At 40.6% G+C, this 13,823-nt stretch overlaps 1 protein-coding gene across 13 annotated transcripts in view; it reads left to right on the top strand.

Moving 5' to 3' along the window:
• Window positions 1-13,823, top strand: part of dmd (dystrophin) — a 1,835,475-nt gene that overhangs the window by 1,694,584 nt on the left and 127,068 nt on the right. For all 13 annotated transcript variants that reach the window (XM_059650343.1, XM_048540566.2, XM_048540567.2 and 10 more), the window contains 3 exons: window positions 910-984; window positions 6,223-6,424; window positions 11,346-11,431. In XM_059650343.1, the coding sequence (XP_059506326.1) occupies window positions 910-984; window positions 6,223-6,424; window positions 11,346-11,431 (363 nt within the window). The remainder of the gene's footprint in view (window positions 1-909; window positions 985-6,222; window positions 6,425-11,345; window positions 11,432-13,823) is intronic.

Genomic DNA, 13,823 nt, shown 5'->3' with positions numbered 1-13,823 from the left:
CTCTGTCTTGAATACAGAACCCCTTGCTCTGAGAAAATACTGCCTGCTCCTGGACTGTTCCACAAGGAGAATCCGAAATATCAATAATTTGATTCTTATTCTTCTAAACTCCATTGGGTATCTGAACCTGCCACAACCTTTCCCAATAAGAAAACCCTTTCATACCCAGGATCAACCTCGTGAACCGTCTCTGGATTGCCTTAATGTCAATTTGTCTTTCCTCAGAGAAGTTGACCCAAATGTTCACAGTGTTCTAAATGTGGACTAACTGGTTCTTTGTTAAGATTTAATAACCCCCCCCCCCCCCATAATTGTGTATTCCATCCCTTTCAAATGAAGACTGTCAGCCTTTTTGACTTCTCTATTACCTGTTGATCTTGGACACCAGCTTATTGTGATTCATCCACAAGGACCCCCAAGTTTCTCTGTGTGCGGCTTCTACTTAATTAGTATTCCATTCTTCTGTTCTTGGCAAAGAGCATTACTTTGATTTTTCCTTCAATATGTTCCATCCAGTAAGTTTCTGCCCACTCACTCATCTATGGCCCTGTACAGACCCTCTTTTGTCTTTATCCCTTGCCTTCTATCTGCAAACTTGGTGACAGTACATTTACTTACCTTGTCCAAGTCATTAACAGATACTGTATATAATTGTGGCCTTATTGCTGATCCATGTGGCACACCACTAGATGCACCTCTTTAACCCAATTCTCTCTGCTATTAGTTGCCCAGTTATTTGCCCACGTTGATAACATGTTCCAACACCATGGACGCTCACCTTATTAAGATGTGTGTTCGTTGAGCTACAGTTATAAAATGTGCATTAATGTTGAAAGCGATGAAATTTTGTGCTGAAATCCATACCTACTCGCAAACACTGCTGAAATGTTTTGTTTCTTTCTAATGCAGCTGACCTAAATAATGTAAGGTTTTCTGCGTACAGAACAGCCATGAAGCTACGAAGACTGCAGAAAGCTCTTTGCCGTAAGTATGGTCTTTTCTCTTTACTCTTCTTTGTCAAGGAATAAGCTATTTACCCCTTCAAAGAAGATAAATAGGAGGCTGGAAGAATAGAGCATCAGGCAGCATTACAAATACCTGAAATGTTCACTTCTCCCTTCCTCCACATGCTGCCTGGCTTGCTGTGTTCTTCCAGCCTCTTGTTTGTCTACCTTGGATTCCAGCAGCTGCAGTTTTTTTGTCTCCAACCAAATTTACCCCTTCAAACCTGTCCCATTGCTCCGAGATCATGACTGATTTGTGACCCAACGCCATGTATCCAGTTTTTGCCAATTATCTTTTGAACGTATTTGGTTAACAAAAAAAAACTCAGTTTCAGAATAAAACTAACAATTGACCCAGCATCAATTCCCATTTATGGAGGAGTTCCAGACTTTACCTACTCGTTACAAGCTTCACTTCTGAGAAGCCTCAATTTGTGGTTATGTCATCTAAACCCAGACTTCCTAATCAGTAGAGATATTTTCTTTCTCTCAAACATATAATTTTTTCATAGTTTCTTGAAAACCTTGATAATGTTACATCATAATGTTAAAATTTTTTAAAAAAAGCAATTCTAGTTTGCATAATCTCTCATAATAATTTAACCTTTGGAGTCCATGTATCATTCTGCTAACTCTTTACTGCACTTGATCTATGGACAAAATATTGTTCCTATTGAATTATGCCGTGAACAGTTCACAATACTCCAAGTCTTATCTAACCAAGGCTTTGAATCGTGGGAACATGACGTTTTGCCTCCTTGCCTCATCCCGCCCTGTGAACTGTCCATCCTCTCTGGACTGACCTATCTCCTCCCTCCGTCCCCACCTACTCTCACCTCCACAGGCTCCATCCCCACCCCTTTAACTTGTCTGTCTCCTTGCCACCTATCTTCTCCTCTAACCACCTTCAATCCGCCTCCCCCTCTCTCCCTATTTATTTCAGAACCCACTCCCCATCCCCCTTTTCTGATGAAGGGTCTAGGCCCAAAACGTCAGCTCTTGTGCTCCTTAGATGCTGCTTGTCCTGCTGTGTTCATCCAGCTCCACACTTTGTTATCTCTGACTTTTAAAATTTGCCAGCTTTGCAGTGAGCAGGCCAACTTCTGCGTGATTTCCTAACAAATGTTTTTACGTGGCCAGATTGTTAACCTTACCCACGTTTCATGTCAGGAAAATGAGCTACATTGATGGATGATTGAATCATACTGTAGGGAATCTATGATTCTATTCTGTGGAAACAGGCCATTCGGCCCATCAAGCCCACACCGCTCCTCCGAAGAGCGTCCCACCCAGACTCATTCCCCTACCCCTGCATTTTCCATGTCTAACTCACCTAACCTAACATCCCTGGGTGCTACGGGCAATTTAGCATGTCCAATCCACCTACCCTGCACAACTTTGTACCGTGGGAGGTAACCGGACCACCCGGACGAAACCCACGCAGACAAGGGAAGAATGTGCAAACTCTACACAGTAGCCCGAGGCTGGAATCAAACCTGGGTCCCTGGTGCTGTGAGGCAGCAGTGCTAACCACTAAGCCACCATGCACGATATTTCCATGCTGGACATGTCACTACTCTGCCACTGGAGGGTGTAGAGAAGCCCTGTTGTCAAATCTGAAATGTTTTAGAGAGGGAAGAGGATATCAGTTTCCTTCTGATGCAGGTGTCTGGCTGGATATCAACCCAGCATTCAGAAAATGAAATCCTTGTTCCTGCACCCTAAGGCTGTCGAGAGGAAAGGGAGAATTCCCTTGTCCAACTCAGAAGGTGTCATGGTGGCTCACTGGTGAGCACTGCTGCATCACAATCCCAGGGTCACAGGTTCATTCCTCACCTTGGACTAGGGATAGAGTTAGGATAGGGATAGGGTGAGGGCTGGGATGCCCACTTGTCCTAATGGCGCCTCTCCATGCTGCAGGGATGCTACGATTCTATGCAAGTTACCACTGAGCAAAGCAGCCATCCTACCCAGTTTCTGCCCCCTTGTCTCCCCAGCTTTTCTGGCTTTTTATTAGCAGCCCATCATTACTATGTTGAGAATCAGACTCAAGGATTTTTTTTGTGAAATGCAGACAAAGCAGTTGCACTTTCCTGTGTTGATAGTTTTATTTTATCACAAATTGTGTTACTTGTGATCCACACATATTAATTCCATTTTCCCAACTGAAATGCAACAATTATTTGTCCATAAAATTTTTCTCACGCATTAGTGTGTCTTAAGAGGTTTCTGCACCAGTTTTGCTAATCACGGTTTGGTCTGAGTGTATTTGAGGTCAATATCAGGGGTGCAAATTTTTTAACCATGCCAATCTTCTCATCCCCCTCTCTCTTCTAAGTGTATTGACTCCCTGCTGGGAAACAGTTCTGTAGAGACTGGTTGCCCTCCATTACTTTGAAGTGATCATTATTCATAAGCCTCCAGTTCGACAATCCAGATTCAACATGTTCAGGATTACACCACTAAATGATACTGTCGGTGACAACATTACCAAAAGAACTTGCAAATACTTGTTTGTGTCAGGGCAGTTTCGTGGCATTCTAGGGATTACATTATTGAATACGTATTAAGTTGATGAAAGTGTCAAACAGAAAGAAACCCTATTATGATGTATTTGTCACAATTTTTTATTATGGAAGTAAGGCAATTGTCTTACTTCAAACAACAAATCCCATGGTAAATTCTGAACATGAATGTGAGTCACAAGCAATCATGCACAAAATGCAAGCATTAGGTGTGTGCTTCACTTTGGTGGTAATAAAGACGTTCAGCTGAAATTATAAAGTAATGAATACAATGCAGTTACTTCTGTCCTGTATTCTTAAATATGAAAATGTGCTTTTATAATTGCATATTTTTGGAATCACATAAATGATGCAGAATCTTCAGCTTGCAACATCAGCTTCCAAGATCTTTCTGATATTAAAAGCTTCAGGCTAATTGCAATTTAATGTTTTACTGTTTTTAAAACATTGATCCGTTTACCAAATAGATGTCATGTCAGTTTGGGTTGTGTGTACATTCTGAAATGATTGCGAATGTCTTTCCAAACTTTGATCCATTTAGACTAAGGCTTTGTCTCTAATTAAACTACATCAAAACTGCTTGAATGAATCAATTAGTTATCATTGATTATTTTCCTCAAGGGGATCTAGCTATCACTTCATTAGCACATCGATAAAAGTGTTGTGATGCTAGTCACACATCTCCAATTCCACAAATAAATTGACATTAGGAGAACAGTGTTTTTCAGTTCCTTGCGGGAACTATTGTAACAAACGGTATAGTTGATTGTTGATATCTGACAAGGCCCTCAACTTAATATAGTTCAATGAGTATTTGCATGCCAATTCATGTTGTTGAACTTTTGAAAAGGAAGGTTTGTAAAGGTAGCTCAACTAATTAAGTAAGAATAAGTTTCATTTGAAATAGGTTGCCCCTAAATTATATCTATTGAAGGTACACAAAGTAACCAATACCTTGGCAACAAGCTGCACATCATGATGACTTTTTCAAAGACTAGCTCTTGATTTATGTGTATTAGAGGAACATGGATCATTTGGTTATTGTGGTGTGACACACAGCAGCAAAGCAAGACCTACAGCTCAGATGTGATCACTGTCTTACTGTGTAGCTATATTGTTCTGCCAAGTTATCCACATGTGTGCATTAAATATATGTTACTTCTTGTTTCGAGCCCGTTTTTAATTTGCTGTTATGCAAACTTGGGCTTTGGCTACATCTTTTGTTCAAACTATTCCCGTTATTTTACTCCGTTGTGTCAGCATTTTACTCTGTTAGTGTGTTTTTCAAGGAGCGTGTGTTGTTTTCTTGTTTTGTATTGAGTATCAGCTGTTGCTCCATATGATATAGCACAATTGGAGTCCATTCAGCTCCTCATGTTGGTGCTGGCACTTGAAAGAGGTGTTCACTTAGTTCCGTATTCTTTCTCCATGGCCCTACAGATTACTCCGCTTCAAGTTTTTATTCGATTACCACTTCTCTTTCAGGAACATACAACTCACTGCAATAAAAGTGTAAAGCTGTCAGATTTTGTTAGATGAGATATCAGGGGCTATGATTTTCTGGATTTGACCATTGCCTGTCTGCCTAACTCTGCCCATTAAAGATACAATACAATTTCAGACCTGATGAGGTTGTGGTACGACATTGCCACACAATCTTATCCCATTCTCCATCCCCAAACCCAAACACACATGCGCTTGTGTTAAAATCATGGTATAATTCTGCTGATGTTTTGTGCACCCGGATCATGATAGAATTCGGTTGTGGATATTTGCAGTGACCGGTTTATAACAGCCATTATGGGGATGTAATCTTCTTCCATTTATAAGGATGAGAGGCAGTAGGTGTGTATTATAAATCTTGATTTGCATGGTCTCCCAGGAACTGACTTCAGATTATGCAGGTTCCACAGTCAGTCGCTCTTAAATTCTTCCTGTTGAAGTACAAACTTTAGAAAGCTTACATTGAGCTATAAGATCGATAGCTTGGGACTAAAAGCATAACTAGTGATCTCATCAATCTCATCATTATTCAAATGTATGATTTGCAGCAAGCTGAAATAAAGTGTAGAGTCCTTCATCAGAATATAGTGACGTCAATAAATTAGTGAGGGCACAGATTCCAGCAAAATGCAAGACAAGTTTCAAACAGAGTGAATATGCAATCTGTTGCATTGGAGAAATGTACACTTTTTTGTGAAAATTGGAGGGCCACACTGAGGGTTGATCAGATCATAGAACTTCACACATTGTCGTTGGAGTGCAATTTTGTTTCTTATACCCACAGTCTGTATCTATGGCTGGGTTTTATTACTGAATTTCATGGTCTGTATTTGCGATGGGATTTTGCTGCTGGTATTCACAGCTTGTATATGCATTAAATCTTTGCTCTGAACTTGTATACTACAGACAGTAGGTTTTATGATGCTCAAGTGAAAAAGAGGGCTTGTGTGCTGATGCTTCTGCTCCCTCTTCAGATATTGTTCTTTTATTGAGGAATAAATTAGTTCTGATTGACAATATTGAAATAGGATAATGCAGAATAATTTTACTTGCCCCATCGTGAATTGCAATGCTGACGCACGCAGGATAATTTACAGCAAAGTTATGCCATCTTATTGATTTGGCCTTTAGAAATCTTGTCCAATAACTCCAGCATAATTTTAAAATGTTACTTTCCTATTTTTCCACAGTGGATCTTCTTTCTCTGCCAAGTGCTTGTGAGGCCTTTGACCAGCACAATCTCAAGCAAAATGATCAACTAATGGATATTTTGGAGATAATTAACTGCCTCACTTCAATCTACGATCGACTGGAACAAGAACATAGTAACCTTGTCAATGTGCCTCTCTGTGTGGACATGTGTCTTAACTGGCTCCTCAATGTCTATGACACGTATGTTTCTTTGAACGCTGTAACTAACTCAATCAGAACCAATACCGGAAGACAGGGATGTTGGTGGGAGGGTTGTGGCGGGAAGATACGTAGGGAGGCTACAAGACAGTTCGATTTGTTTCTGGAAAACAACCATATCAAAGGTGGCTATCTTGACTCTAACGTGTCTGTTCATGTGATGTATGTGAACTTTCAAGAGACGTTCACTGCAGCACCATGCGATAAATCTGGAGGACTGCTATAGCTGATAGAATAAAAGGGGCAGTCGCAATGTGGATACAAAATTGGCTCAGGAATTGTAAAGAGAGTGCCCTAGTTTGGGAATATTTTTACAGCTGGAGAAAAGTTTTCAGTGGTGGTCCCTAGGGACTTGTATTGGGATCTTTGGTTTTCCTGATATGTTTTAATGATTTAGATTTGGGATTTCAAGGGACAGTTTAAGAATTTGTGGATCACTTGAAACTTTGTGAACTCAGAAGAGCAGAATAGAACTTTAAAAGGACATCATCCAGCTCTAGACCTTGTTATCGTTAAAAGGACATTGTCAAGCGTTAAATGGGCAGAAAAATGGCAGACGTTCAGTGCAAAGAAGTGTCAGGCAATGTGTTTTTGGTGCAAAGAACATGAAATGACCACACAACACAACATAAGGAGCACTATTAAGAGTGGGCAGGAGCAGAGCTATGTGTATTTAGACGTGCATAGATCATCATGGCAGGACAGTTAGAGAGTGTTGTTGAAGTATTAAGTCTTCTAGGCTTCATTAGTAAGAGTACAGAGTACAAAAGCATGGATATTATGCTGAGCCTGTATAAGAAACTAGTTAGACGTCAGCTTGAGTATTGTGTAATGTTCTGGATACTATACAGTATTAAGGATGCAAATGTGTTTGAGAGTGCGCAGAAAAGGTTTATGAGAATCATGTTAGGGCTAAGACACTACAGTTACGTAGACACGTTGAAATTGGGACAGCTTTCCTTGGAGGGGAAATGGCTAAGAAGAGATTTGATGGCAGTTTTCAAAATCATGAGTCATGATAGAGACACATTATTCTTGTGTCTAAAAATATCAAGAACTGGGGCTCGTAGTTCAAAGTGTTTTGGAAAGGAAGCAAATGTGAAATGAGTAAAAACTTCTCTTGAATGGTTCAGTGATAATGGGAACTGCAGATGCTGGAGAATCCAAGATAATGAAATGTGAGGCTGGATGAACACAGCAGGCCCAGCAGCATCTCAGGAGCACAAAAGCTGATGTTTCGGGCCTAGACCCTTCATCAGATCATCTGATGAAGCGTCTAGGTCCTGAAACGTCAGCTTTTGTGCTCCTGAGATGCTGCTGGGCCTGCTGTGTTCATCCAGCCTCATATTTCATTATCTTGAATGGTTCAGTCTGGAATGTACTGATTGGAGTTTGCGGAGGAGGCATGTTCATTTGAAATATAGATGGAATACAAGGAGAAGTAGCTATTTGGATATAGAACTGGCTCGAAGACGGAGGATGGTAGTGGAGGTATGCTTTTCAGGCTGGAGGCCTGTGACCAGTGGTGTGTGTCAAGGATCGGTGCTGTGTCCACTGTTTTTCTTCACTTACATCAATGATTTAGATGTGAACGTTGGAGGTATGGTTAGTAAGTTTGCAGATGATCCCACAATTGGAGGTTATTAAGCAGCGAAGAAGGTTACCTCAGAGTTTAACAAGACCTTGATCCGATCGGACAATGGGCTGAGGAGTGGCAGAGGGAGTTTATGCTCAATAATTATGAGCTGTTGCATTTTGGGAAGGCAAATCAGGGCAGGACTTAGGCACTTGATGGTAAGGTCCTGGATAGCGTTGCTGAATAAAAACACCTTGGAGTGCAGGTTCATAGTTCCTTGAAAGTGGAGTCACAAGTAGACAGGATAGGGAAAAACGTTTTTGATGTGCTTGCCTTCTTTGATCAGTGCATTGAGTGTAGGAGTTGGGAAGTCACGTTGCAGCTGATTGGGACATTGGTTAGGCCATTTTTGGAATGCTGCATTCAGTTCGGGTCTCCCTGCCATCGGAAGGATGCAATTAAAATTGAAAGGGATGAGAAAAGACTTACAAGGATGTTGCCAGGGTTGGAGGGTTTGACCTATAGGGAGAGGCTGAATGGGCTGGGACTATTTTCCCTGGAGCATTGGAGGCTGAGGGGTGAACTTATAGAGATTTATAAAATCTTGAGGGACATGATCGGGTGGATAGACAAGGTCTTTTCCCCAGGATCCAAAACTAGAGGGCATAGGTTTACCGTGAGATGGGAAAGATTTAAGAACATAAGAACCAGGAGCAAGACTAGGCCATCTGGCCCTTCGAGCCCACTCCGCCTTTCAATACGACCATGGCTGATCTTTTCAGGCCTCAATTCCACTTAGCCACTCTCTCATCATAACCCTTAATTCCTTTACTCTTCGAAGAATTATCTATCTTAGCTTTAAAAGCATTCAGTGAGGAAGCTTCAACTACTTCACTGGGCAGGGATTCCACAGATTCACAACCCTTTGGGTAATTCAATCCTAAAAGTGGTCCCCCTAATTTTGAGGCTACACCCTCCTTGTTCTAGTTTCACCAGCCAATGGAAACAATCTTCCTGCTTCTCTCTTATCTATTCTCTTCTTCATTTTATATGTTTCTATAAGATCCAATCCCCCCCCCTCATTCTTCTAAATTCCAATGAATATAATCCCAGTCAAATCATCCTCTCCTCTCATATGCAAACCCCCTTCACTCTGGAATCAACCTAGTGAATCTCTTCTGCAACCTGTCCAGTGCCAAGACACTCTCCCTCAAGTAGGGAGACCTAATTCCCTGTTGATGGTATGAAAATACATCCTTGCACTTCATATTTTTAAGAGCTGGGGAACAGATGAACAAAGAAATTGTTCGAACAACAACATTACAAAGCAGAATATGGTTTATAATCTTCGGCACCAGCTATCCCTCCTACTGCTCGTAGCTGAAAAGCTCAATGTTAAATGTAACAGTTTGAAGCAGCCATTTTCCTTTAAATGAAAAGCAAAATAATCAGAAAGAACAGTGGGATGTTGGTTTGCAATCTCTGTGCAAATTCAGGACTTTTTTGTGTGGTTGTATCCATTTCGCAAGTTGATTGCCTACCCAAAAGTCCTTATAATGGAGACACTGCATTCTGAGGGAGTGAGAAAACAGTAAATATTGACAGTACATTATATGCTTGGCTGAGATACTGGCAATACCCACGCAGTTATAAGTTCAGATTTATCTCCAGTGTGCAGATGCTTTCATTGCATACTTCTTTGTTGCAAATTCTCATTGCAAGCCATAATAATCATATTGAGATGCTTTGCCTGAAAGCTGAGCTCCGCAAAATTAAGGTAGCCTGGAGTTGAATATTTCTGGGATCCAGGCTCAATTAATCACTCCAAACCTAAATTAAATTTGAAAGCTGTGGAAATGATTTCACTTCTCTCCACTTTCAAGTATAGCAATCCTGAATCTATATCCTCCTCCTGTACTTCCTCAATGAAGCACGTACTAGAGACTAAACACTTACTTTCAAACTATATGGGGCCCAGCACCACACCAGGCAATAGATGCAGTTAAGGGCTAGATATGGTTTCAGTCCATGCGCTTTCAGTAACTTCTAGGATTTCTAATTCTTTCTTGACTTGTACAAAATCTAAGCACAGGATTGTAAAGTTGATTCAGTACTTGGCTTGAATATTGGTGGATATTAACACAATTTACAGTAGTTTTAACCTGATCGCTCCATTGAAGGTGTATGAAGTTGTTGGAACTAATGTTGGCCAGGGTTTAAAAAAAAGACACACTCAATCTCATGGCTGCCCTTTCCAGAGAATTAGATTGAAATGGCCACTGTTGTTTCTTAACATTTGCACATTTGGGGGAAAAAAAAAAGAAAAAGGCACTACCTTCCATGAAAAAGTGTTTGTAAAACTTAAGTTGCCTTGACTAAGCATATGACATTGCAACAGTTATTTGTTCGTGCTCACATTGTCATGGAGATTTGAAACTTAGTTGTTCAGGCTGTTCTCTTATGATAAAAGCTCTCTTTTGTGATGGTAATGGTCCTTTAAACCTTGCAAAGATTGGAGTTTATAAAGCTAAATGACTCATTTGTCGGTGGTGTTTGTAATTTTCAAGGCTATAATTTAGTTAAATGCAAAGAGCAAAAATTAGTTGTCAGTCTTTAGTACTCACAGATATGCAAATATAGATATGTAACAAATATTTATTCAGAGTACTGAAGGTGTTGATCGAGACAAGTTTCTGTTGTGACATTATTAGACCTCTAAGTATGGCTTGTTAATGGCACTGAGTTAAATGTAATCCTGGGTTCCTCTAACATTCATTAAGAAATAAATACGTTTACAAATCACTGTCTGGTAAAAGTTGGGATGGCAGTTAGCTCAGTTGGCTGGATGGCTGGTTTGTGATGCAAAGTGAAGCCAACAGTGTGGGTTCAATTTCCACAACTATTCTCCTCCTCAACCTCACCTCTGTCTTGAGGTGAGATGTCTCGCAGGTTAAACCACCACCAGTTGTCTAATGAGATAGCAGCCCAGTGGTTTGGTCAGATTATATGGCACCTTCACCTTACCTAAAATTGGATTTATGTGAAATACTGTTTTGTCTTTGAGCCTCAAAAGGGTTTTTTCAAGTGTTACATCAGTGTGCTGTAATTTTACCCCATTTTGCCTGATTCATCTTTAGTGCTCACAGTTCTGAGATTTCGAGGGATTATGATTTGTTTTGCGTCACGTTCCAAGGTTCTGGAATTTCAGCCTATCCTCTAGCACTGCATAATGTGCACAACTCATTTCCTCATGAGTAAATCTCAATCGAGTCCATTAGGAATGTATCACCGATAAGTCCAATGTGATTTTCTTTTCTGTCTGTCTAGTGGTCGAACAGGGAAGATTCGTGTCCTATCCTTTAAGAGTGGCATCATATCACTGTGCAAAGCACATCTTGAGGACAAGTATCGCTGTAAGTTTGTACTGGAATTTTTAAAAGCTGTCTCTGCTTTTTTTGTGTGTGTTGAACCCATTGAAGTCAAAATAGACTTTGTGGAATCTGACACAACAGAATTAACTTCACAAAAAGAAATATTAACTTCGAGGATTTTCTGTTCAGCATATAGTAGGCACTCTTCAATCTTGGTTGTGGTTTGTTACACGGATTTCAGCTTTCTTAACAATGTATGCATTTTCCGCTCATGATTAACATGTTTCCCTTGATGATTTTTCTGTATACTTAAACAAATAATAAGCACCAGAACCAATGAAATGGTTAAACTTCAGGAACTCATTAAGAAATGTAGCAGTCAATACAGCTTTGAGATTGGCATGCCTCATTAACTCACAAGGAGTGTTTCTACAGTATGCCCAAGCATTGAAAATAGTTCAGTTGTAAGATGCCTAGTTACATTCCCAAGAAGAATGTACAAATCCTATTTGTTCTGCCTCGCACCCCAATTGCCAGGAACTGCTGAGTGTAGCCTTGCCAGCACTAGAGCCAATTAGAATTTTGCATGCATTTCTCTTGAGTCTACAGCAAGATGTTCTTGCACAGTACATGAATTCTTTTAGATAAAGTTTCATAAAGAGTAGTAACTCTAATAGTGATATTGTCGAGATGAAGCACATTTGACAAGCCTCTGCTTGTTTGTGTTCAAACATAAAATGAGTTGTCATATGCGTATCATGGTGGCAGTTATACATAATATAATCATAGAGTGAATAACATGTGCTTCTTCAGGCTTTGCTCCCTCCTCAATTCAAAGAGCATATTTCTTTGAAGATAAAGTAATTTTAAAGGTTTAAGAGTAAACAACACTGAATTACTTTCCATGATACAAAGTGCTGGAGAAACTCCATATCTGACAGCGTCTGTGGAGAGAGAAACAGAGTTAATGTTCCAAGTCACATTGCACTCAATATATTAACTTGGATTCCCTCTCCGCAGATATTGCTAGACATGCTCAGTTATGCCAGCAATTCCTGTGTTTGTTTCATATTTCTAGCCAGGTGTTAACGGTCGTCATAATGGATAATAAATATGACAGCTGCGTTTTTAAAAATCATTTTGCTCTTTTTATAAACATTTGATGATCTCCGTGTAGTGGATGTAACAGACTCCATGATGCTGTTTGATGTGTTGCCCAGTGACTTGTCCATTCCCTGCCTGACTTTTGGATTGGCTGTTCAATGTTTCCGTCTACCACAAGCTGCCTGTCTGTCCTCCTGCACTATAAAACAATGCAAGCGAGAAAAGTTAGTAGCCTGTAAGTGAAGACCTTGTGTGGTAAGAAAGGACCCATACAGAACCTGACAGCCTGTAAGCCAGTGCTGGAGTCATTATGTGGTGAGAAAACAATGAGAAATGGACAGAGTCTGGCAGCTTCCACTTAAACACGGAAGTGAGGGACTGCTAAGAAAACATGACGAAGAAAAGTTACATGATGCATCCTGTGCAGATTCATGATATGGGTGTGTGTCCATTTGTGTGAAGCAACCTGACAGAAGCATGCAAGGCATAGGTGTCCCTGAGCTCCCAAGTAGAGTGCTGAAGGATTGACATGATGTGAGAGCTGACCCGAGAGCAGGCATGGCGATGTGGCGAGGCTGATGTTTTGCTGACGCCAACTTGCGTGGATGAAGTGTCAAGGAATGTGCAGGTTTATGAATAAACACTCAGATGGTGGCTGGGTCGATCATTCTGCGAACTGCAGCCACCAGGTACCCACTTTGATTTGCATGCTGGCACTTTGCGCCATCTAGTTTCTCGGAAGAGACTTGGGAGTGGCCTAGAAATAGGGCATGTTGAGTAATTAATGAGATGCAAATGCATGGAAAAGAGGCAGTTGCCACTTGGGTGAAATTCAGATTCCCCTCGGAAGATTTTCCCAATTTTTCCTCGGTGTTGACAACCTAACTTGTTCAGCTCACCCACTGTCCCCATTTTGTTCATCGTTACTCACAGCACAGTAGAGAGGGAAAAAATCCAGCCTAGATTTCATTGCTTTAGTAAGGGCATTCTAACGCTTTGAGCGTTGAGATAATCTATGTAACTATACTGTGGGTGAGGTTTATTATTAGTTCCTCCTACCACTGTCAGTTTGATGGAATAATCTCTCAGCCAGATGTGACCACTTTGACTGTTGTGGCATTCGCTAATACTACTGATAGCTACGAGTGCCTTCAGGATGCACAGCTCTGTGCCTGTCTTTCCCACTACCAGGTCTGGCCTCAGGAAGATGAATTCCTGCTTTAAAATGGAGACATTATATTGTAAATAGAATCTCAATTTTCAAATGTTTTTTATCATTAAACAATATATTGAGCTTTAGGCTGAGATGAAATGCTTAGAATATTACCAG

This window comes from Stegostoma tigrinum, chromosome 12, assembly GCF_030684315.1.
Source record: "Stegostoma tigrinum isolate sSteTig4 chromosome 12, sSteTig4.hap1, whole genome shotgun sequence".
Classification (NCBI taxonomy): Eukaryota; Metazoa; Chordata; class Chondrichthyes; order Orectolobiformes; family Stegostomatidae; genus Stegostoma; species Stegostoma tigrinum.
The sequence above is the reverse complement of the archived record's forward strand: the minus strand, read 5'-3'. Positions and strand labels throughout refer to the sequence as shown.